The sequence below is a fragment of the Ochotona curzoniae genome, unplaced genomic scaffold (assembly GCF_017591425.1).
Source record: "Ochotona curzoniae isolate NIBS_2020 unplaced genomic scaffold, NIBS_Ocur_1.0 scaffold_3835, whole genome shotgun sequence".
Taxonomy (NCBI): domain Eukaryota; kingdom Metazoa; phylum Chordata; class Mammalia; order Lagomorpha; family Ochotonidae; genus Ochotona; species Ochotona curzoniae.
In genome coordinates, this window is record NW_024467114.1 from 15,743,096 (window position 1) to 15,765,446 (window position 22,351).

The 22,351-nt window shown below is 45.0% G+C and overlaps 3 protein-coding genes across 4 annotated transcripts; 2 read left to right on the plus strand and 1 right to left on the minus strand.

Annotated features, from left to right (window-relative positions):
* Nucleotides 1-3,066: 3,066 nt before the first annotated feature.
* Nucleotides 3,067-5,925, minus strand: MRPL32 (mitochondrial ribosomal protein L32). The gene is made up of 3 exons (XM_040964528.1): nt 5,769-5,925; nt 3,819-3,994; nt 3,067-3,589 (listed from the first exon to the last, which is right to left on the minus strand). Exons 1-3 carry the CDS (start codon nt 5,896-5,898, stop codon nt 3,335-3,337), a joined length of 561 nt encoding a protein of 186 aa, XP_040820462.1. The 5' UTR covers nt 5,899-5,925; the 3' UTR covers nt 3,067-3,334.
* Nucleotides 5,033-14,659, plus strand: PSMA2 (proteasome 20S subunit alpha 2). The gene is made up of 9 exons (XM_040964527.1): nt 5,033-5,040; nt 6,121-6,186; nt 8,957-9,033; nt 9,724-9,856; nt 11,168-11,290; nt 12,665-12,746; nt 13,654-13,727; nt 14,238-14,295; nt 14,381-14,659. Exons 2-9 carry the CDS (start codon nt 6,146-6,148, stop codon nt 14,495-14,497), a joined length of 705 nt encoding a protein of 234 aa, XP_040820461.1. The 5' UTR covers nt 5,033-5,040; nt 6,121-6,145; the 3' UTR covers nt 14,498-14,659.
* A 4,519-nt stretch (nt 14,660-19,178) lies between these two features.
* CUNH7orf25 (chromosome unknown C7orf25 homolog) lies at nt 19,179-21,980 on the plus strand. Of its 2 annotated transcripts, none has more exons than XM_040964525.1 (2): nt 19,179-19,240; nt 20,142-21,980. In XM_040964525.1, exon 2 carries the CDS (start codon nt 20,163-20,165, stop codon nt 21,426-21,428), a length of 1,266 nt encoding a protein of 421 aa, XP_040820459.1. In that variant the 5' UTR covers nt 19,179-19,240; nt 20,142-20,162; the 3' UTR covers nt 21,429-21,980. The 2 variants fall into 2 exon arrangements, with proteins under 2 accessions (XP_040820459.1, XP_040820460.1); XM_040964526.1 differs by lacking the exon at nt 19,179-19,240 and adding an exon at nt 19,517-19,629.
* The last annotated feature ends 371 nt before the right edge of the window (nt 21,981-22,351 follow it).

Sequence of the window (22,351 nt, forward strand, 5' to 3'; positions counted from 1 at the left end):
CCAAGTCAGTCAGTCCCCGCCCATGTGAGACATGGATCGAGTTCATGGTTCCGGGCCTTGACTCAGCTGAGCTCTTGCTGTTGTGAGGGCATTGGGGAGTGAAACAGCAGGTGGCATACTCCAGCACTCTTCAGTCAAATAAACAAATAATGCGCATTAAAAGAAAAAAAACATTTGAACTTAGCCTAAGCCCTCATGTATATGTATGTGCATATGTTACTCAAATGTTAAACTGATTTTTAATTAATTTTTACATTTTTATATTTGGAAGGCAAATTTTACAGGAAGGAAAGACTGAGATTAAGATCTTCTGTCCAAATGGCTGCAACAGGCAGAGCTCAGCTTCTCTGAGCTGAGTTTATCCGAAGCCAGAGGCCAGGAGCTTCTTCCAGGTCTCCCATACAGGTTTAGGGTCCCAAAGCTTTGGGTCATCCTCCATTTCCATTCCAGGCCACAAACATGTAGATGCATTGGAAGTGGAGCAGCTGGAACAAGAACTGATCCCCATAAGGGACACTTTGCATGATGTGTGCAAGCAAATGGTTAGCCAATTGAACCACCACACTGGTCCCTAAATCCATTTTTAATAAACAATTCTGGTTTCAGAGGATTTTCCTAATGTGGGGAAGGGACAGTAGATCAAGGAGGAGGCATAAAGACAAGTTAGAGGGAACCTGAGTGTTCTAGAATGATGCCAGAGCCTCTGATTGCGATGGTTACAGTGCAGTGGAAATGAAAAGTGAGAGTCTAAGCATATTTTAAACAGAGCAGCATTCGGCCTGACCTTGCACCCAGGTTGGTGTAAAGACAGAAGAGCTGGGTTCCAACAAGGAAGACTCCCTCCAACACAGCAAGGTACAATTTCACATCTTCAGTTTGCAGGGACACAGGAAGGACAAGGAGCTCATGCCCAATGCTCAAAACGTGAATGAACCAGTTCCCTGGTTTAATGCAAATGCAATTTTTTTTACCTGCAACAGTACAAACTGAAGGTATGAAGCAATAACACACACTTAGAAGAACTCCTTTACAACAAAATGGCAAGCATTTTTGTGTCGTGAACTCAAGGGTTTTACCATATAGTAACCTGCGACCTTTTAGGGATGCATTTTATAACCAACTCATGTGGGACAGTGAGTCTGGCCACTCTCATTAGGTCCACCAGCAAGCAGCACCCTCTCTTTCAGGCAGGAGCTCCACTGAATTACCACTATCAGGGTGACTTGATTATCTACATTTTTCAGTCTGAAGGCTGGCAAGTCCAAGGTCAGGGTGCTGGATTTGGGTCTGGTGCGGAGCTGCTTCCTGGTCTGCAGAGCCTTCTCCTTGTATTCTGACATTAGAGATGGCTCCAGAGAAAGCTCTGGTGTTTCTTCTGAAGCCATTAATTCCACTCACAAAGCCTCTTCCTTCATGACCTAATTACCTCTCAAAGACCCCATCTACTGAAACCATTAATTTGCGTATTAAATGTAATAACTGAAGTTTAGAGAAATATATTGTCCACATCATCAAATGACAAATCTGTTGTCTAGAAATACAGTGTAACCTAAGTCTGTTGGTGACAGTAAGTAGGCAGTTGTTTATACTTAGGTCCGTATTCCATTAGCCCTAAATATCATGAACCATTATTTGTCTAACTATTTACTTTGAAACATAGCAATTGCACCATGTTAGAATAAAAAATAATGATCTGTAAACGACTGCCTTAACATGCAGATAACAAACTCCTCTGGAATCTCAACTTTCATGCTTGCATCAAGACAAGACCTGAAAAGGCCAGGTACTTGGGATTTCAGTACCTTTTACGTTAAATGTTTGCTTTTACAAAACTGCCCTGCAACATTCCCACTGATCTCTCCTGTACCTCATGCATTTACCTCTAGGAACACGTACTGCCCTCTTACCTGACCCCCCTCACTTGGCAGAGGGGTGGAGGTACCGTGTGGGACACCACATTCCCTGGTGTACTGTCTGGATTTAAGTGTTAACTGCGTTGCTAAATCCAGCTTCCTGCTGAGGCATCAGGTACTGGTTCACATTCTTAGCTCACTGCTGCCCACACGGTGAGTCCCAAACTCGTGGCTTGGACTCAGCCAAGGCCCATCTGTTGCAGACATCTGGACAATGAACCACCTCTTTCAAAATAAAATGAAAATCTATAACATCTCTCCTAAAGCTCAAGATATAAATCTCACGTGCTGTCAAATCAAACCTTTCATTTTGATTTTATATAAAATGAAAAGAACTGTTTCTATCAGCTAAGTAAGTTAGCATATGTCCCAAAGTAGAGTCTTACAATCTGTTAAAACAATACAAAGATCAAATGTTTTCTGGGCCTGGTGTGGTAGCCTAGCGGCTAAAGTTCCCACCTTACACATGTCGGGATCCCATGTGGGCGCCAATTTTAACCCTGGCAGCTCTGCTTCCCATCCAGCTCCCTGCTTGTGGCCTGGGATTGCAGTTGAGGATAGCCCAAGGCCTTGGGACCCTACACCCACGTGGGAGACCCCGAAGAGGCTCCAGGCTCCTGGCTTTGGATCAGCTCAGCTCCAGCCACTGTGGCCACTTGGGGAGTGAGTAAGCAGCTGGAAGATCCTGTCTCTCCTCCTCTCTGTATATCTGCCTTTCAAATAAAATAAATAAATCTTAAAAAAAATCTTTCCAATAGTCACATCTACTATTTTATAAAACAACAGTAAGAATTCAAAGAACTATTTCAATGTGTAAAATGAAAATATTTAAATTTTCTTTTAAAAGAGGAATTATTTATTTGCTAGATAGCGACTGATCTTCCATCTGCTGGTTTCTTCCCCAACAGCAGGGGTTCTAACCAACAACCAGCTGGGTCTCCCATGTGGGTGGCAGGTATTCCCACAGCTGAGCCCCCCTCCTCAGGTGCATTAGCAGGGAGCTGGATCCAAAGTGGAACAGCCAGGCTGGAACTGATAATTAGAAAATGGATTGTAGCATCGCAAGTGGTGTCACAATGATGCTGGTCCCATTAAATATTCTTATATGAGAAAAATTACTGACAAACAGAATTAGAAATAATATGTACCTCTATGAATTTTATATCGCTTTATTTTTGCTCTAGAAATTTTGTCTTCACTAAAAACCTTTTAATCTAACAGTAACAGGTATATTCACTAAGACTTTGTATAAACAAATACTTTGAGTCTTTTTTCATGTTATTCCACATGAAACTGTTTATGATACAGAACATTCTCAACTAAATTGCTGATTTTAAAATAAGCAAAACATAAAACACAAAACTGTTCTCTTCCACAGGAAATGTTTTTATGGTGACATTATCCTTTCGTCATCTTCAGCATCAGTTCTGGGTGAACCAGGACGGCCGCTTCCTGTCCCGTTCAATGAGCCTCTTGCCCTGATGTGCTTCTGACGGCGTCTCTCCTGCGTACAGCACCACGGTCTCGACAGTGGGGGCCTTCAGGGGGCCCCCTTCCAACTTGCCCATCTGCCGCCTGATGGCTGCCGTCTCCTGGCGCACTTTCTCATAGCAATAGCCACAAAGGACGTGCTTCTGTTTCAGATGACCACATTCGGGACAAACGTCTATATTGTTCTTCAGAACAACAAAGACAGACATGTATTAACAACAGGCGAATAGGGAACATAAATCATTACTGGAGGAATGCTTACACTTTACCTTCCTTACACTCTTCATGGTACACGAGGTCAAATATCACCTAGCTCATGCTTGTTGACACAGAAACTGTCACAAGAGGCTACAGGTGTAAATTCAGCGGGAGACTTCAGGAAGAAGCCCAACCACAAAAACCAACATGTATTACCTTCACTTTAATAAGCTTGTGAGGGTTTCTTCTCCTACAGCGGTTGACTTCAATACTGCGCCTGTTTTTGGGAGCTGCCATCCAAACGAGGCTGTCCAAAAGGCTGGGACTCTTCTCTTCATTGACATCATTTGGCTCTGTGTAGATGGCCGGCCCCTGCACTGCTAGAGCTGGTTCTGTAAGACACCAAGACATGGAATCAGCTTCTAGCACTTCCTAAATGGCCTTTCCTTCTTTTTCCAATTTTAGGCAGTTACAGACAGGCAGAGAGAAGTCTTCCATCCGCTGGTTCACTCCCCAAATAGCGGCTGCAGCCAGCCAAGCCAGGCTAAGGCTAGGCGCTTCATCGGGGTGTCTCACGTGGGTGCAGGGGCCATCTTCCTCTGCTTTTCCAGGCGTGTCAGCAACAAGCTGGATCCGAAGTGCAGCAGCAGCTAGGACTCAAGCCCACAAGGAGTGTGGGGGTTGCAGAGGGCACCCAACCCACTTATGCCAAAGCCCTGTTCCTTTCGGCAGATTCTTTATAGAGCTCAATCTCCTTCACAATTAATGTCCAGACACACACACATGCGAACATATAATTTAGAATGTTCACTTTCAATGTACATTTAATAGCAAACCTCTGCCATTATAATTTATAGATATCATAACCAGAGATAAGGTTACACCCTGATAAACACATTCTGGGTTAAAAATACAGTAAGTCAAAAATATATCTAATATACTCAGGTACAATATCCTGCCTTAGCAACATAGTACACTAATAGAATTGACCCTGCTGATGCCAAGGCCAGCTGACAGCTGGAGGCACTGGTGCTGCCGCCCAGTGGCACCAAAAGTGTTACACTGGGGGAACAAAATCCCCATTAAAAATCCCAACTACCACTTCTACTGAATGTTTATTGCTTTTGTGCCACTGTAACTCTGGAAAAAAAAAAAAAAACCCTGTAAGCTGAACTATCGTTAGTTGGGGACTTTCGGCATTAAAGCATGTACAGAGGGTAATTTTAAGAACACACACACACAAAAGAACACAAAGAAATCATTTTTAATGGAAAGTGCTGAAACAAAACCATCGCAATTTTATCTGGAGTTTCTCACTTCACGCAACAGAAACTTCAGGGACTTTGTGGTAAGCGTGTATAAAAGTCTGACACGTGCCAATGCTGCATAATACAAACAAAAAATACCCGGCAAGTCTCCACACTGTACGCGGGGGAGTGTGATGTGTAAGTTCATGTAAGGCTGCTATTCGAGAAATGCAATTCTCACCAAATCACCCCCTACTGACTTCTTATACTGTTTTTTCACTGAGTTAATTGCTTTACCGGAAAATCTGGCAGACCCTCAAACCCCCGAACTCTGCTGGCATTTGTTTTTCCTAGACAACGCCACACATCCCCCGGGGGCTATGCACGTTTCCGTTTTTGCTACATACACGGGGCACGGGCTACCTCTCCCATCTACACACACACACACACACACACCGCCCCATACGCAGGCACACTTTGTATCTTCACTGCTCTGAGTCTTGGTAAGCCACTGTCCTCGGCTCTCTCTCGCTTTCCATTTAAAACTCTCCCATCTACACACACACACACACACACACACACACACACACACACACACACACACACACACACACACACACACACACACACACACCGCCCCATACGCAGGCACACTTTGTATCTTCACTGCTCTGAGTCTTGGTAAGCCACTGTCCTCGGCTCTCTCTCGCTTTCCATTTAAAACGCCCCAGCCTAATGGGGTCCGCAGTGAACGGAATAAAGCCTGCTAGCGAAGGCGCCTCGGCAACCCTGTGCAACGACGAGACCGCTACAAAGGTGGTGGTCAGGTGAGTAACGCCAACTGTCTGCCCGTGACGGGTGTGAACGCGGTGCGCCAAGATGCCGGGCACCCCTCCCCGCCCACCTCTCCTAGACCTACCCCAAGAAACGCTGGGGAAGCCTGGGCGGCCCCACTGAAGCTTCCGCCAGACTCGCTCCCAACAGTTTCGGAGCAGCCCGCCGGCCACCGGCCAAGAGTGAACCATTACAACCAGCACAGGAGACGCCATCTTCGTCGCCGGAAGACGGAACACACGAGCGCCAGGTTTCTTCCGCCCTTATTTCAGGCATGCGCACAGACCTGGGGATCCGCTCCTACCGTGCGCCTAAAACTACAACACCCAGGATGCACCCGGAGCGGGGCCTCTGAGTCTCCTCCAATCAGAAAGAGAGAAGGGAAGGAGCGTGGAAGAGAAATGCAGGGGAATCGGCCTCAGCGCGCATGTGTCCAGATGTGCTTGGGTTGTCTGGGCAAAGATGGCGGAGCGCGGATACAGTTTTTCGCTGACTACATTCAGGTAGGCGAGGGGCCTGCGAGGTCTTAAGCGGGACGGAGCTTGTGGGACTCGGCCAGGCGTCACGTGGATGAGGCCCACGGTCGCTTCTGTGTTGGTGCTTCCAGCGGATCCGGCTGGCGGTGGACGTGGGAAGGCCGCTTTGCCCAGTCATTTGACGGGCCAGCCGGAGGGAGGCCTGGAGAGCAGCGGCCCCGGGGGCAGCGGGACGCGGGCCTGGGGCTTCGGGGCGAACGGGAGGCTACGGGACGACGAGGTCCTTGGCCGGAGACTCACTTTTTCCTCGGAACCTAGAAAAGGGCGGGTTAGCTGTCCCCAGATGACCGCTGCGGGACTGGAAGGAGGCCTGATGTTGGGGCTGCTGAAGCTTGGGGTGCGGGTCAGATCCGCGGAGCCTCGAGCCTCCTGTTTGTAGGGAAGCCTCAGCTTTAGGGTTAGGTCGGAGTCCTGGCTTCCTTGTGGCCCTAGTGTCGGAAGACCAGCTTTCGGTTTCGGTAGTACCGGCTTGCCGACGCGGAAAGACCGAGAAAAGTCTGCTGTTCTCCAGGCCCTACAGTACGGCTCATAAGGAGCCGTTCTACTTTATGTTGGGGGGACAGGGAATGTTTAGAACGAGTAAAAAAAGTAAGCCTATTTTTTTCAAAATACAGTGGCAGGTAACCCGTCATCTTAAGGTAAGAACAGCATCACCGGAGAATTTAAAACATGGCCTGGTCGAGGATTCCGATTTAAAGCTTTGCTGAATGTTGGTATTGTCCACCCGTTGGGTGCCAGAAGGCCTGTGGGATCTTACATATTGAATACTTTCTGTACAGATGAACCTAACCTGCCCCGTCTTCCATGACCACAAATGACTGGTAACCCAACCTGTCACGGTGAGCTAATCGTGGCTTGGACAGATTCAGTAACTTGTCTAAAATCACCCTGGAGCGGCTAAGCTGACATTTTAAACCCTCTTCTTTGTGATGATAGATTGATTCTGGCACTGTCTATCCCGAGGAACTGTGGGGCACAATGAAATTAATATTCCGCAGGTTACCAAAAACAAATTATTACATAGCCTCAGTTAAAAAAAAACATATAAAGTAGGTATATTTGGATTTTAAAAGAAACAAATGCAATGGAAAGTGCATGAGAGTACTTTGAAAATTCATGCAAAAGTGGAGTTAAAAGATGATTTATTTTGATGCTTATCAATAGAAATCTGTGTGCAGTTTTTTCATAATATGTGTTTCCCGTGAACTTCTTTGAAGCACCAGTGTATTCAACACATTGACTAATTTCAGTTTCAATGCCTGTGGTCACTTCTTACTTTGGGAATTCAGAAAGTTGAAAGAAATGTACATGACAAAACTTTTTTGCAAGTAATCCTGGAGTACTCTGCCATGGTAGGCCTGTGGTGCAGACCCTTGTGAGCCAACATAGTTTTGGTTTCCTTGAACCAAGAGGTTGTTACAGGAGTCCGTGGGAGTGACAGGGAGGGAGCCTTGGTGGGGGTGGGAGGAAGGGTGAGAAAGGGGAAAGCTAGTGAGGATCTCCACTTTATCCCAGGAGAGTTGCAGGCAAGGTTAGCGGCATTGCTGAATACAGAGATGGTTGGCTGCTCAGTAGGCTCATATGAGTGATAGTTAACGCAAAAAATTCAGTGAAGTACAGTCTACGGGGAGAGTCTTTTAAATGTTTTCCCAGAGGTGTGTGAACTAAGTGTTGAACAAAAATTGAAAGCTTGATAGACCCAGAAAGCCTTGTGACAAATACTGAACTAGCGGCATTAAAGGAAAACAAAATGTTCAGCCAGAGAGGAAGCTCGGGACACCACAGTCGGGAGTTCGTGCTAATCTTCTCTGAAGAGTCAGGCAGCTTCCCTGGGGACATGGCATTTCTACAAAGAATGGAAAGGTGATCTTGAGTATACCAGGCAACAGGCAGGTGTGTTCCAGACAGTATGGGCTTGACCACGGGGATCTGAGGTTTAAGAATGTCTGTGTGTCTTCAATCAAGTAGGGTGGCCAGAGTTGGGACTTCAGTGACAAAGGAAAGGTTCTAATTGTGTGAGGATGAGGCTGGTGGCCCCTGGAGAATTAAGGTCACCCTTTCAGTGGTAGGCAGCCGATAGGGACCTAGCTGTGTCACTCTAGAGAAATTGCTTTCACATAGACTTTTTGTTTATAAAGTAAGAATTCTGGCTTGTGATGTTTATTATAACTACACCAAAAAGAAAAAAAACACACAGGAATATTTTTTAAATGAATGGAAACTTCATGACCCTTTGTTATAACCTGAAGAACTGTCTTTGTACATATGACCAGTTACTAGCTTCTAGAAATAGTTTAATATTGTACATAGATTGCTTTGTGGTAAGTGATCAGTGGGTCTCACATCTCAAGTTGTGTCTTTCTTCCTAAAAACTCCCTACAGGAAACATATGCCATTGCTTGGGTTTTAATAGATACCTTCCATACACATCACTTTGCTTAATCATTACAATACTTTAAGTAGGTAACTGCTGTAATCCTATTATTCCCATCTTATGAGAAATCAGACACAGAAAGCGGCAGTATCTTACACAAAGCCACAAGTTGGTAAATGATTCTAAGTGGCAGACACAATACAGAATCAGTTTCACGACGAATCTGCTTTGAACAACTTAATTTTAGATCTCAAATGCCAGCTCTTCAGTGGAAATTTCATCAGTAGATTTGAACTATCAATGCTCTGCAGTAAATATTTGAAAATAAGTGAATTTAACAAATTACCTGTGTTTCATTTTAAGCCCCTCTGGTAAACTTGTCCAGATTGAATATGCCTTGGCTGCTGTGGCTGGAGGAGCCCCTTCAGTGGGAATTAAAGGTAATTAAATGCTTTATTCATGTCAGATGCACTGTCACAGTTATTCTAAATTACTTTGTAATCAATTAGTTATTTATAAATAAACAGTTCTGGAAGCATACTTTAACCTAAATTCTTTTGGTTGAAGGATTTTAAAGTTTAAAGAGAATAACAGTAAGCCTAAGGAGGTGATTACAGTTCCTTTTCAAAGTGGATGTAACTCCTTTATTAGTTGGCATAACTCACAAATAGTCAGCCATTCAGAACCTGGTGTTTTGATTTGCACTGACTGTATCAATGCCCTAGCAGTTTGTATCTGCCCTGTAATTTAGAAAGTTAATTACAAAATTGCAAATTAATTAAATTTGTCCAAGATTGTATTTTTTTTTTAAGTATGACATTCATTTTAAAAAACATTAGGTCATGTAGACAGAAATCTGTTATTTTAAAACATGTGAATTCTGAAGTATCCTAGGGTACATCAAGAAAGACTGTGTAATACTGTTAGCTGTAAGGATACTGTTTGTGGACTCAGCATAAATAACCAATGAGGGTAACAATTGATTTACTATTCCTTAGATAATTTTGCTGTAGAAATTTGCACGTTTTGTAGATGAAATAAACAAAAGTATTTCGGTTTAATTAATGATCAGAAGACTCTTCAGCGTGTCCTTAAACGATTATGAACATTTGGGTTTTTTGTTTTTAAAGCTGCCAATGGAGTGGTGTTAGCAACAGAGAAGAAACAGAAATCCATTCTGTATGATGAGCGCAGTGTGCACAAGGTGGAGCCCATTACCAAGCACATTGGCTTGGTGTACAGCGGCATGGGCCCCGACTACAGGTACTGCAGGCCTGGGTCCTCGCCATCTCATGAATTGACTGCAAGTTGTATCTTAACGAGATAAATAAGGGATGCCTTCTTTAACTTGTCCACTTGGGCTTGTCATGTATTTTAGTCCTTGTTTAGCCACGGCTGCCTTATTGACAGCTGAGTTTGGTTCACGTGTGAATGATAGGGCTTAAACAGGGGAATGTGGTTGAAAGAGGAAATATGTCTCTTTAGTGGACTTTCTCTTTTGATTACTGTTGTTCTGTATGATCCATGAACTGGGCATAGAAGCCTTTTGAGTTTCCTAATATATTTTTAAATGATTAAAGCAATATATGTTATAATAAATTATATTTTTAAGTGTCAGGAAGTAAAGAAAAAAAAAAAGGAAAAGCAAAAGCAAACATCCCAATCTAGAGTTAATCTTGTTGCTTTATCTTTATTTCTCTATATCTTTAGCTATGGGATAGAAGTCTCCAGGCTTACTGAACATAGATAGCCGATTATTGCAGCTAAGAGCCTGGGTGCTCATATTGCCACACACCCTTTCTATTTCACAGGAAATCATAATAATCCTTTTACATCAGGGTTCCAGCATATTGAAAGACTGCTTTCTGTGTGTGTCACTGAACAACAGAAGGGGATCCGTGCTTGGGTCCTCATGGTTTTATGAGGCCATAGAGATAGAGCCAGGATTTCCCTGTGGTGAGTCAGAGCAGCAAGGTCACGGGTGTGAGCAGGCTTCTGTGAGGGCGGGTTTGGAGAGAGCTTGGTGCAAGGGCTGCTGTGCAGTGTGCTGCCAGGCAGGGAGTCGACCCGATGTCACACAGGTTGCCAGTTAACAGGACATGCATAGGTGTAGATAAAGTTATTTGTGCTATTATTTGCTATATAGTATATCCTAGATATCATTTGACATATTTGACTCTAAACTGATTGTTTCTTAGTCTTTGAAGTGTAGGTAGAAATGATGATAGCCTACAGAGAGGGCTGAGGCCGAGAAGGAAAATGCACAGAGTGTGTGACTGTTTACTGGGGGAGACACCAAGAGGGTGACTGGCTTTGGTTTGAGGGAGACCATCTTAGGGAGGCCAAGAAGGGAGTGGAAGCTCCTTTTTTCATTAAATGCTCATTCTGAGCTGACCTTTGCTTTCTTTTTTCACTTGTTGCTGTCAGTCCTCAGCTCCTCTCTGATACTGTGATCATTTTCTTCTAAATGAACAGAGAGATCAGAAGAGTAGACTGGCTTTGAGCTAGTAGTAATTACTGAAAGGAGGTGAGAGGAAGCTCCATTTTAATTCAGTCTCACTTCTTCCTTGTTAGAGTGCTTGTGCACAGAGCTCGGAAACTCGCCCAGCAGTACTATCTGGTTTACCAGGAACCCATCCCCACAGCTCAGCTGGTGCAGAGAGTGGCGTCGGTGATGCAGGAGTACACGCAGTCAGGGTGAGTGGTCCTTAGAACTGCAACTGTGGCAGGGAAGGAGAGAAACCACACTGGGGGAGCAGACCTGGTGTAGGACACTGACTTCACTGCAAGGGGTCTGTCACAGAGTTCATGCTGGGAAATAAATGAATGCATGGAAACAGTAAGATAAATGCTTCAGTTCCATTTGCTGTGAGCTTTTTGAAATGGACAGAAGCCATTATGTGGAATGTTTTCGATCTTCACCAAAGCAAGTATGTTTTAATCTGGAAAAAAGTGTTTATTTTCTTCTTCATATAACCACAAAAACAACTTCTCAGTTGACAAGGGCTTCTTTGTAAGTGTTGGAAACACATCCTCTTGGGCAGCCAGCGCTGGTGCTTGCACAGTTACCTTTCTAAGCAGAAGTGATTGAAAACACATGAAGAGAGCCGGACTCCGTCGCACCAAGTGTTCACGCTGGTGTTCTTTACCTAGCACCTTGGCACTGTAAGGTGGCTGCTCTAAGTTCATGGAAAAGCTGTGTTAGTTGAAAGTTGTCCCTTCATTAGGACTCTAGATGTTAGAACGTCTGTGTTAACTCCAGTGGTTTTGGGTGTCATGCCATTTCATCTAAAATTATTATTATTATTATTTTTAAAGATTTATTTTTATTACAAAGTCAGATATACAGAGAGGAGGAGAGATAGAAATATCTTCCGTCCAATGATTCACTCCCCAAGTGACCACAATGGCCGATGCTATGCTGATCTGAAGCCAGGATCCAGGAACTTCTTCCAAGTCTCCCACACGGGTGCAGAGTCCCAAGGCTTTGGGCTGTCCTCAACTGCTTTCCCAGGCCACAAGCAGGGAGCTGGATGAGAAGTGGAGCTGCCGGGATTAGAACCGGCGCCCATATGGGATCCCGGGGCGTTCAAGGTGAGGACTTTAGCCACTAGGCCACGCCGCCGGGCCCTAAAATTATTATTAAGACCTATTTATTTATTTGAAAGGTAGAGTTAGAGACCAAGGAAGATCTTCTAACACTGCTCCATTTTCCACATGGCCTGGGCCAGGCCAGGCTGAAGCCAAGACCCAGAACCGTTTGGGTCTCTGACGTGGTCCGGGAGTTTACAGGAAGTAAAGCAGCCAGCCATCAAACCAGCACGCACATGGGGTGCTGGCACTGCAGGCCAAGGCTTGGTCCACTGCCGGCCCTAAGATAAAATTACTTTGACTGGTCTTCACTACATAAAGAGAAGTTACTTTATTCATTCAGAGAGGTGTTAGGTTCATGTTAGGGAAGTTTTTAATTCAGTTGAATGTTTGCTGTCCTGTGAGTATTTATGACTTCTTAATTAAGGACAACTTTGACATCTTGACAAAGCTAAGTAATTTTCATTTTCCCTTGTGCAGCGGTGTTCGTCCTTTTGGAGTTTCTTTACTTATTTGTGGTTGGAACGAGGGACGACCATATTTATTTCAGTCAGATCCATCTGTAAGTATCATTAATGAATTGGAGGGATTTATTAAAAGTACTCTTGGAATATCTAATAAATATAAAAGCTATAAAAGCTTTAAGCAGTATTTTTTTTTTAATTTGGGCTTTAGAAAAGTATAAAGTACACGTTTATTTCCTCTAAAATAGATGGTGCTGTCTGTCTGAACCAGAGGTATTCACAGGGTGTGACAGAAGGGTGCTTCAAAAGTTCATGGAAACTTGGAACTACTGAGTTGTTAAATTCACCTGCTGCAAGTGTTTTGGGAAGTTTGACAGTGTTGTTATCTGGTCTCTGAGCTTCTAAAGCAGAATGACAAGCCCTGTTACCCTTTTTCCACTGGGCAGCAGACCAAAGACCAGCCATTGCTCCATTTTTCACTGTTAAATCTGAGAGACAACTGATTTATTTCAAAATATATTTGACATGTTCCCATGGGTATTTTTTCTATCAGCTTTTGTATCCTTCCCAACAGATAAGACTGTGTTATATGCAGCATTACTGCTACTCTCATTTGCCATGTTAAAACCATTGACTTACTAAGGAAAAGCTCTCTATTCACTAAAGAGGATGAGGAGTTGATCACTGTTTTGTAGATTCATATGACTGACTTTCAGATCCCTTCAGTTTATTAAGCTAACAAACTACTCTTACTTACTTTATGTTAAACTTCCTTTGACTGATTCATATAATTTCCGTATGGTAAATTCTGTCAGCAACAGCTCATCATCATTGGTTTGTTGAGTTTTGATGTGTTAACTGCCCCGGGAAGCCATCACCACAGTAAAGACGGATGTGTCTTCTGAAAGTTGGTTCATGTCTCGCTGTTACACATGCTGGTAATAGCCTTTCTAAAAAATCAGTTTTTAACGTCTTAAAATAGGATTGCTTTCTCTTTGTAATTAGGGAGCTTATTTTGCCTGGAAAGCCACAGCAATGGGAAAGAACTACGTGAATGGGAAAACTTTCCTTGAGAAGAGGTGAGCTCACTGTAGCTGGATACATTAGAAACTGACTTTACCGCGCTCAGCAGTCTTTAAACAGTATCATGGGCGTGAACAAAGGTGTACATTACTCTGTATTAGAAACCATTTGCAGAGAAAAGAGAGAACTCTCACCTGACTTTCTGGCCTGCAGCGCAGTAAATCATAATATTTCCTAGGGACATTTTCTGCATTCTTTTGCCTGTTTGCTAAATTTGGGGGAGGGAGGAGTTACTTTAGTTTTCCTGTGTTTCAAAAGTAAAACATGGACTTGGGAGTAAAAATTTTAAGAAGGAAAACTCAACTTGTTTAATGATAATAGTTTATATCATGACCGTAAAGACAAAAATTGGTGCAACCAACACGTTACTGAAGGCACTGCAATAGCTGCTTTCTGTGTAAACTCTCCATGCTGGAAAAGAAAAGCGAGCACTGCCGTTTTTATCTCTGTATTGAAGTATAACAAGGAATGTAAATGGAACCATAAGTCATGTTTTAATTCTGCAGATACAACGAAGATCTGGAACTTGAAGATGCTATTCATACAGCCATCTTAACCCTGAAGGTTAGCTCATTATCTAAGAATGGATTTATAATAGTTTTATAATTAACTGCTTAGAAAATGATCCCCTTTCATCCTTGTTCAATAGGAAAGCTTTGAAGGGCAAATGACAGAAGACAACATAGAAGTTGGCATCTGTAATGAAGCTGGATTCAGGAGGCTTACCCCAACCGAGGTTAAGGACTACCTGGCTGCCATAGCATAGCAGTGCAGTGACTGAACAATCGACAGTTTCACCTAATGGATGTACTTAAACATGTTTAAAGTATGTTTTGTTTTGCAGACTTTTTGCATACTTATTTCTACATGGTTTAATGGACTGATGTTTTTAAAATGACTATAAATGATAATAAACTGTTAAATCCAACTTCCAGCTTTTTAGAAGTTAGTAACATTTTAACCTAGTGATTGCTTTCATCGCTGCTGATTTTTGGAAAATGCTGCAAAACTGAATGATGAAATCCCTCTTTTTTCATGTAATTTCGCAAAATTGTCCTGCAGACTTTCATGAATTCCTGAGGAAGGATGCATAGGTGTTATTCAAGCACCATCTGCATGGTTGTAGTGGAGTTAGGAGCAGTGCTAAGCCAGTAAGTCCCCTGTCGGAGGTACATAAATAATTGTCTGCTGATTCGTGCTGGTTTTTCCCTCACAGGTAGGTAAACATGTCCAAGGAACCCCCCAGATCATGCTGAATCTTTTTAAGGATGACCTTAGATGATGAAAGTAGAATATGAGCACATAAGTGTCGGAACTTTGGCTTCCACCTCTCAACTCACCACAGTGATGCCGTTGTAAACAACCGCCATGTCAGTGAGGCCCGTGAAGCACACAGACTGGGCGCTGTAATGTTGCTTGCATAAGGAAGGCGTGGTGCTTGCTTTGTTTCTGCATTTCATTGTTAAAGTTGTGTCAGGATAAAAGAAATGTCCTTACTCTGGTTACTGCATGTAGGGAAAAATTTATGAATGTCATTATTTTTAAAAACATGAAGAGATGGTAGGTAATTAAGGGATTTAAATATAACTTGAAAGATTTTGCTTAAGATTCAGCTAAGTTGAGGGAAAAGGCTCCTTGTCTTGGCATTTTTGTCAAGATCCCGCTTACCATAACTATGAGACCCATACACGTTACGTGAGACGGGAGGCCGCACCAGTTCTCTCTGGAGAGGTCTGGAAGGCTGCCTCCCAGTCTGCCTGGGGTCTCGTTCCACTGGGACTGCAGCATGGAGCAAGCAGGCACAGCACTGACCAGGAGCGGCCTTGAGGCTGGGCCTCAGCTCTTCCGCTGGACGACATCAGTGCATTCCAGGACTCAATTTGCTAACATAGGTGACAGCTTTGGTGCGGTTAACGGATAGGGACTCTGTCGGCTGCTGCTAATTGCACAACCTCTGTTAATACTCACTATTAAAAAAAAGAAAAAGGGATTCCAGAATTTTACAAATTAAAGTCAAGTCATGTACATTTAAGACAGAAGGAAAGTGCATTTTGGTCTTACTGGAAACCAGCATAATCATGGGTACAGAGTAAAAGAAGGAAAAATTAGCTGGAATAGATTTTTGTCCTAGTTCTGGTCGCATTTGATGCAAAGCTTCCCTCCCAGTTGAAGCTGCTGCAACGTTTCTCCCTTGGTTCCCAAGTTACTCTTTCAGTCCTTAAAATTAAGCTGTTTCTATTCCAATTTTGGGGGAACTCATTTCTTTGCTCTAGCAACCCATCATATCCCTAAACATTCCCAACTTGTAAATCATTTTTAGCCTGCGGATTCTACCTTCTATTAATTTCAATTATCATACTACTCGTAATGTTCATGGCACCCCCCTGCTTTGGAGTATTTTCCTCCGTTTAAAACCCTTTGTCTCCACTTGTCCTTTGTGTTCCAAATAGCAGAGACATAACTATAGAATTCACACATATGGGGTAGGGAGCAGGAGAGAGAAGGCAGTGGGCAAGGAAAGGAGAAATCAAGAAGAGGACTAATACAGAATACAGAATAGAGTACGGAGCAGGGTCGTGCTGACAGCAGCAGGGAACACTACAGGAGTTGCCATCTAATAGAGTTTTAATAATTATCAAGTGCTGACACATTAGGCATTGATTACTACCAAGAGAACATCAAAGCAGTCTTCTCTGTTTGATCAGTAATTTTCCTGGAACAAAGTCACCAGGGCTCCGCGTTTCACTTTTATCAGGCGACTCCTTCTAGGCAAATGTTGAGTCTCCCTTTGTACAGGAGAACAAACTAAATTCCATGAATTACCCAAGAACGTAAAGGAGCTGCCGGCTCCATTGGCTTTCAGCTTTGTGGAGCTTTGTTTCTCCTAGAAAATTAGAATTCTCTATTTCCTGAAAACTAGTCGAAGGTCCTGTAATAATGGCCCCTTGCTTTGCCTGGTTCCTGTAACCTAGAACTGCTCTCTGCACCTGACCGCTGTGGACTCCAGGGGCAGCAGCTCCCCGGCAAGCAGGTGGGAACTGGTCCTGAGTCTCTCCCTGAATTAAAAAATGTAGGGTCATACGTTCTGGATTCCTGAGTAGTAACCATTATTTCAGCTTTGTGTTTTGTGATAGAATTTAAAACCCTTGGATCGCCCTTGCTTTATCTTTTCCTGCCTCAATTTAATCATGGTTAATTTCAGATTTTCTTGGAGGTTTGTAAATGTACCCTGACTATTCCCCAAATAATTTTCCCAGTGGTGACGTTGCCTGAGTTTTCTGTTAACTCTATTTTCTGTCTAGTGGTGACAAATTCTTGCCTGCTTGTCCCCAGAAAACCCCAAAAGCCTGCATGCTGCTTCCCTCATGGTCAGATAGGTGCCCTCTCACACGTGTCCCCCCAACATCTCTCTTTTCTGTTTGTTTCAATCTTTCTGTTTCAATCCAAGCTAGTTGCTTCTCTGCAACTTCTTCTCTCAACAGGCGGAGCCAGGGTAGCAATGAATTCATCTCCACATTTTCCTTCAGAATCCCCGTGTTGTTCCTGCAAGTGTATTATTTGCAGTGTTCTGAAATTTCACAAAGACTTACCTGTCTTTGTGTGCATTTCTGAACATTGTGTTCAGTAGGCTATTTCACTGTTAAAAACAACAAAAACAAACAGCAAAAAACTTTGGTGCCATGAAAAATTGTTGATTTTGTTTCTAAAACTCCTGATAGTAGACTCTTATTTCTGCACTATTTTCATGCTTTTATTTTACCCTTAGTAGAATTCTTATTTTCTATTGGTGTTTGACAACTTGAGAGTTTTACTTTCAAAACATTGTTTCCTATGATGTGCAATGCCTCTTTATATAAAGAAACTTTTCAGGACTAGTGTTGTGGCATAGCGGGTAAAGCTGCCACCTGTGACATCAGCATAACATGTGGGCGCTGGCTCATGAGTCCCAGCTGCTCCACTTGGAATCCAGCTCTGCGCTCGAGGTCTGTAAGAAGCAGAAGATGATTGCCCAAGTGCCTGGGCCCCTGCGGGAGACCTGGCTGAAGCTCCTGACTCCTGGCTTCTGCCTGCCTTAGTCGTTGTGGCCATCTGCGGAGGGACCCAGTGGATGAAAGATTCTCTAATGGGCTTTCAAAATAAGTAAATCTTAAAAAAAATTTTTTTTTTGCTCTCTGGCCAAAATAAAGTCTACTTACCATGCTACATGTAAATCACTTTTTAATACCATTTTGTTCTGCTTTCTGTTTCTTTCGAAATTGAAACAAAAGTGTGGAGAAGTGAGTGGGGCTGCTACCCACTTACCACATGATGCTGAAAATCCGATTTCTCCAGGTTGCTCCATTTGCCCAAGTTTCAGGGTGGGAGTGGCAGGCGCTGCCAGTCCTCTGGGTGGCACAGCCAATGAAAGTCACCATTCAATAGGAAAACTTCGGTTTTCTCTTGGAGTCTGCAATCCCAGATGCCTCTTGCAGAGTATTACAAATCCTGGTTTGTGCCTGGAGAGGAAGTGGGGGGATGTGTGGCCCCTTAGCTGCCTTCCCACAACCCCCAGTTAGCAGCCCGCTTCTGCTGCTGGCTGCCTCCAGGTCCCATCCTCCCCAGGCCTTGTCCAGCGTCTGCCCTGAGTGCTTTAATGAGTGTCCCCCTTCTGCAGGCAGTGTTACTGCTGCTACCTTCATGCCTAGAGGCTGTCTGGGTCCCAGGGTGCACTGGGGCTCACCTACCTACATCCTTTTGGGTTAAGAGAACTGAGTAACCTGTAGAACACTTGGCCACGTGGTAAGCAATGAAGACGCACTTAATGCTTCCTGGCCTTGGGGGCGGGGAAAAGCCCCAGTGTATTCTTTAACTGTAGTTACCTCTCTTACTCAGCTTCCTATTCTGCACCGTGATATAAAGTACGCTTTGCAGGAGCGGGATGGACAGGGTTTTAACTGAAAGTCACTCAGTGCTTAAAGTGATCCGGACTTTCTGAAAGCCTTGGCCTTTACTGGTGACTGAACACTGCTAGACTAATCTAAGCATTCCAGCTCTTAGAGGACACCCAGTCATTTCTCCTGAGTAAACAGCACATTTGTGTAAAAGCCTTACTTCCTACAGTGCAGTGCAAAGTGCCTCCGAATATAATTCGCATGCTTCCTCTCGTTAAAAATGAGCCCTAAACACCCGGGCCCCTTAGGAGATGCAGCCCCACCTGCTCCGCCTCCTCTGCTTGCCTAGGGTCAGGTTGCCCAGCCGCGTCCGGTAGCGCCACCAGCAGAAACGGTGCCCTCAACAAACATGGCCGCCGCGCTAGCGTCAGCGCCGCTTGGGTGGCCGCGCTGCCGCCTGGGAATAGCGGGCTCGGCGTCACCCGGCCCGGAACCGCGTGACGCGGGCCGGGCCCGAGGCTGTGGGGAGCGCGCGGGCGGAGCTCCGCGGCGCCGAGTGAGGTGGGGGCTGCCCGGGTGAGGCCGGTCCCGGCCTTGGCGTGCACGCTTCCGCCAGCTCGCGGCCCGGGGCACGGCTGGTGAGGAGCTGGGGTGGACCGCGGGCTGGTGAGACGGGGGGTGGAGGGTGTTGAGCCGGGCCGCCTGCGGGAGGGGGAGGGGGCCGCGCGCAGTCCCCCGCCAAGTCCGGGCGCCGGCAGGGGGCCCGTGTGACGTGTGCCAGCTGTGCAGGTGGACTGGCAGGACCTGAGGACCCAGTGCCCCTTGGCCCCCGGAGACCCCGACACCCTGGGTCCCGCCCACCTCTCTGCGCCCCCCTGCCCCGCCGCTGCGGGGCGCACCCTGGAGCGCAGCGCTTGGCAGGGCTTTTCCTTCCAGCGGAGCTGGTGGCAAGCTGGTGGTCCCTTTCAGTCTTCTACGTGCCGGATTGACGTCAGAGGCAAAAATCCGACAGTCTGGAGCCCTTGGCGTAAGTACCCTGTACCCCAGGGGCAGTAACGAAGCAGCCCATTAAAGACTTACCCTGCAGGAGGAGAAGGTGAGGGAGGCCAAGTGTGGTCAGTTCAGCCAGACGTTCTTGCTTCGCAGCTTGTTAACCAGCTTGTCGGTGTGGGCTGTTTACATTTTAAGCATTTTACCTTGAATTTCTAAACCTAAACCTTTGTGCAGATTCTGTACTAGGAAACTTTGGACAAGAGTGAATTCTCACAAGGAGGACTTGTCCCACTCATTTTATCCTGACCTGGGACATACCCTGGACAGGACAGTCATGGTCCGACTTGTGTCCAAAGAAAAGTTTGAAGGTGTAGCCGATTTGCCCCAGCAGTCAGGAGGGGATCATTCCAAAAACCAGACAGAGGCCAGGTTCTTAGACTGAGCTTTCATAAGCTGTGATGTGAGATTGGGCATCTTCATTCTCCTTGAAGGATGGACGGCCACGTGTTGGACGGCTGCTGAGATCTGCCTTCTTTCTTTTCCTAGGAAAGGAATAATGCTGTGAGCATGTCTGCGCACTCCATGCTTTGTGAACGAATCGCCATAGCCAAGGAGCTGATCAAGAGGGCAGAGTCACTCTCTCGATCAAGAAAAGGCGGCATAGAAGGTGGAGCCAAGCTGTGCAGCAAGTTGAAGGCCGAGTTGAAATTCTTACAGAAAGTAGAAGCTGGCAAAGTTGCTATTAAAGAGTCCCACTTGCAGAGTACCAACCTCACACACCTGCGGGCCATCGTGGAATCGGCGGAAAACCTGGAAGAAGTTGTGAGCGTCCTTCATGTCTTTGGGTACACCGATCCTTTGGGAGAAAAGCAAACCCTGGTGGTGGATGTGGTCGCGAATGGCGGTCACACGTGGGTGAAGGCCATTGGCAGGAAGGCTGAAGCTCTGCATAACATCTGGCTGGGCAGGGGTCAGTATGGCGACAAAAGCATCATCGAGCAGGCGGAAGACTTTCTCCAAGCCAGTCACCAGCAGCCGGTGCAGTACAGCAAGCCTCACATCATCTTTGCATTTTACAACAGTGTCTCCAGCCCCATGGCAGAGAAGCTGAAGGAAATGGGCATATCGGTGAGAGGAGACATAGTGGCCGTCAACTCTCTGTTGGATCACCCAGAAGAGCTGCAAGCGAGTGAGAGTGAGTCAGACGACGAGGGGCCAGAACTCCTGCAGGTGACCAGGGTAGACCGAGAAAACATACTTGCAAGCATCGCGTTTCCCACCGAGATCAAGGTGGACGTGTGCAAGAGAGTGAATCTGGACATTACGACTTTAATCACCTACGTATCTGCCCTTAGCTATGGGGGTTGCCACTTCATCTTCAAAGAGAAAGTGCTCACAGAACAAGCAGAGCACGAGAGGAAAGAGCAGGTCCTGCCCCAGCTGCAGGCGTTCATGAAGGACAAGGAACTGTTTGCCTGTGAATCTGCAGTCAAGGATTTTCAGTCTATTTTAGATACTCTGGGAGGACCCGGGGAGAGAGAGAGGGCCACCATGCTGATTAAGCAGATTAATGTGGTCCCAGACCAGCCTTCCGAGCGTGCCTTGAAACTAGTGGCCAGTTCGAAGATTAATACCCGCTCATTAACCATTTTTGGGACGGGAGACACCCTAAAAGCCATTACAATGACTGCCAATAGTGGTTTTGTCAGAGCTGCAAACAATCAGGGGGTGAAATTCAGTGTATTTATCCATCAGCCCAGAGCACTTACCGAGAGTAAGGAGGCTCTAGCCACTCCTCTACCAAAAGAGCATAGCGCTGACAGTGAACACTAATGTCCTTCCCAGTGTTCTTGTGGAAATGAGTTACTAATACCAAAGGCTGGGTCTTTCCATCTAAAACGGGAAGAAAAGAGACCTATTGTGAAAATAATACCTAGAGCTTTGGAGCCAGTAGCGTTTTCTCGTGTGTATCACGTGTATTTGAGAGCCTATGTCCTCAAACAGTAGGGAAGCACAGTGACAGCCTTATTACTCAAAATCGATATCCTAGCAGTTTAGAGAAGGTACGGCTTGTGGCTGTCTAAGTACACTGCTGTGTGTGCTGCTACCCCCCTCCTGGTCATCACACTTCATAAAGTATGGCTACCCTGCATCTTGCATTACATGTCTAGAGAAAATTCTCATGGCTGTTTTTCACTGTATTGGTTTATTAGTTAATATAAGTTGAGACTGGGAGATAATAGTCAATACTTCATTTTAGATTCCAAAGCCAATGGCCATTACTACTAAAAATGGAGTGAGTGCCATGTGTCAGCATAGAGTGTTGGGTATATTTACGAAAGTTGATACTACAGAAAAATGGAAATAAAGTGCATTTTGAACATATAAGTGTCATGAATCTATCGACAAACTTGTGAACTTCCAGCAGGTGTGTGGAGGAGGCCGAGTGGTTATTGGGGTCCATGAGCACTGAGGATGCAATGAATACAAGATGAGTTGTTGGGGTACTTCTCTAGGGAGACATCTCTTAATGAGTCAGAACAAATATGCAAAGATTAGGCTTCCAATTTTCATACAGAGATGTATTGTTTATTACCTGAAATTGAATGTGGGCTTTTTGAGCACCTGTTCAGGTAATGAAGTACTTGGTATTAGTAAGTAACAAACACAGTTTGGTATGAAAAGAGGGATAATTGCTGTTTCAGGAATTTTTAGTCTGACGTGCAAGTGTGATCTGTGTACTCAACTATAAATTA

Bases quoted from the DNA above. Each gene is read 5' to 3' on its own strand.
- PSMA2 (XM_040964527.1), top strand. From the start codon at position 6,146: ATGGCGGAGCGCGGATACAGTTTTTCGCTGACTACATTCAG. The intron at 9,857-11,167 runs GTACTGCAGGCC...CTTCCTTGTTAG, and splicing joins GGCATGGGCCCCGACTACAG to AGTGCTTGTGCACAGAGCTC. The intron at 14,296-14,380 runs GTTAGCTCATTA...CTTGTTCAATAG, and splicing joins CAGCCATCTTAACCCTGAAG to GAAAGCTTTGAAGGGCAAAT.
- CUNH7orf25 (XM_040964525.1), top strand. From the start codon at position 20,163: ATGTCTGCGCACTCCATGCTTTGTGAACGAATCGCCATAGCCAAGGAG.
- MRPL32 (XM_040964528.1), bottom strand. From the start codon at position 5,898: ATGGCGTCTCCTGTGCTGGTTGTAATGGTTCACTCTTGGCCGGTGGCC. The intron at 3,995-5,768 runs GTAGGTCTAGGA...GGTGTCTTACAG, and splicing joins CTTCCCCAGCGTTTCTTGGG to AACCAGCTCTAGCAGTGCAG. The intron at 3,590-3,818 runs GTAATACATGTT...GTTGTTCTGAAG, and splicing joins ACAAGCTTATTAAAGTGAAG to AACAATATAGACGTTTGTCC.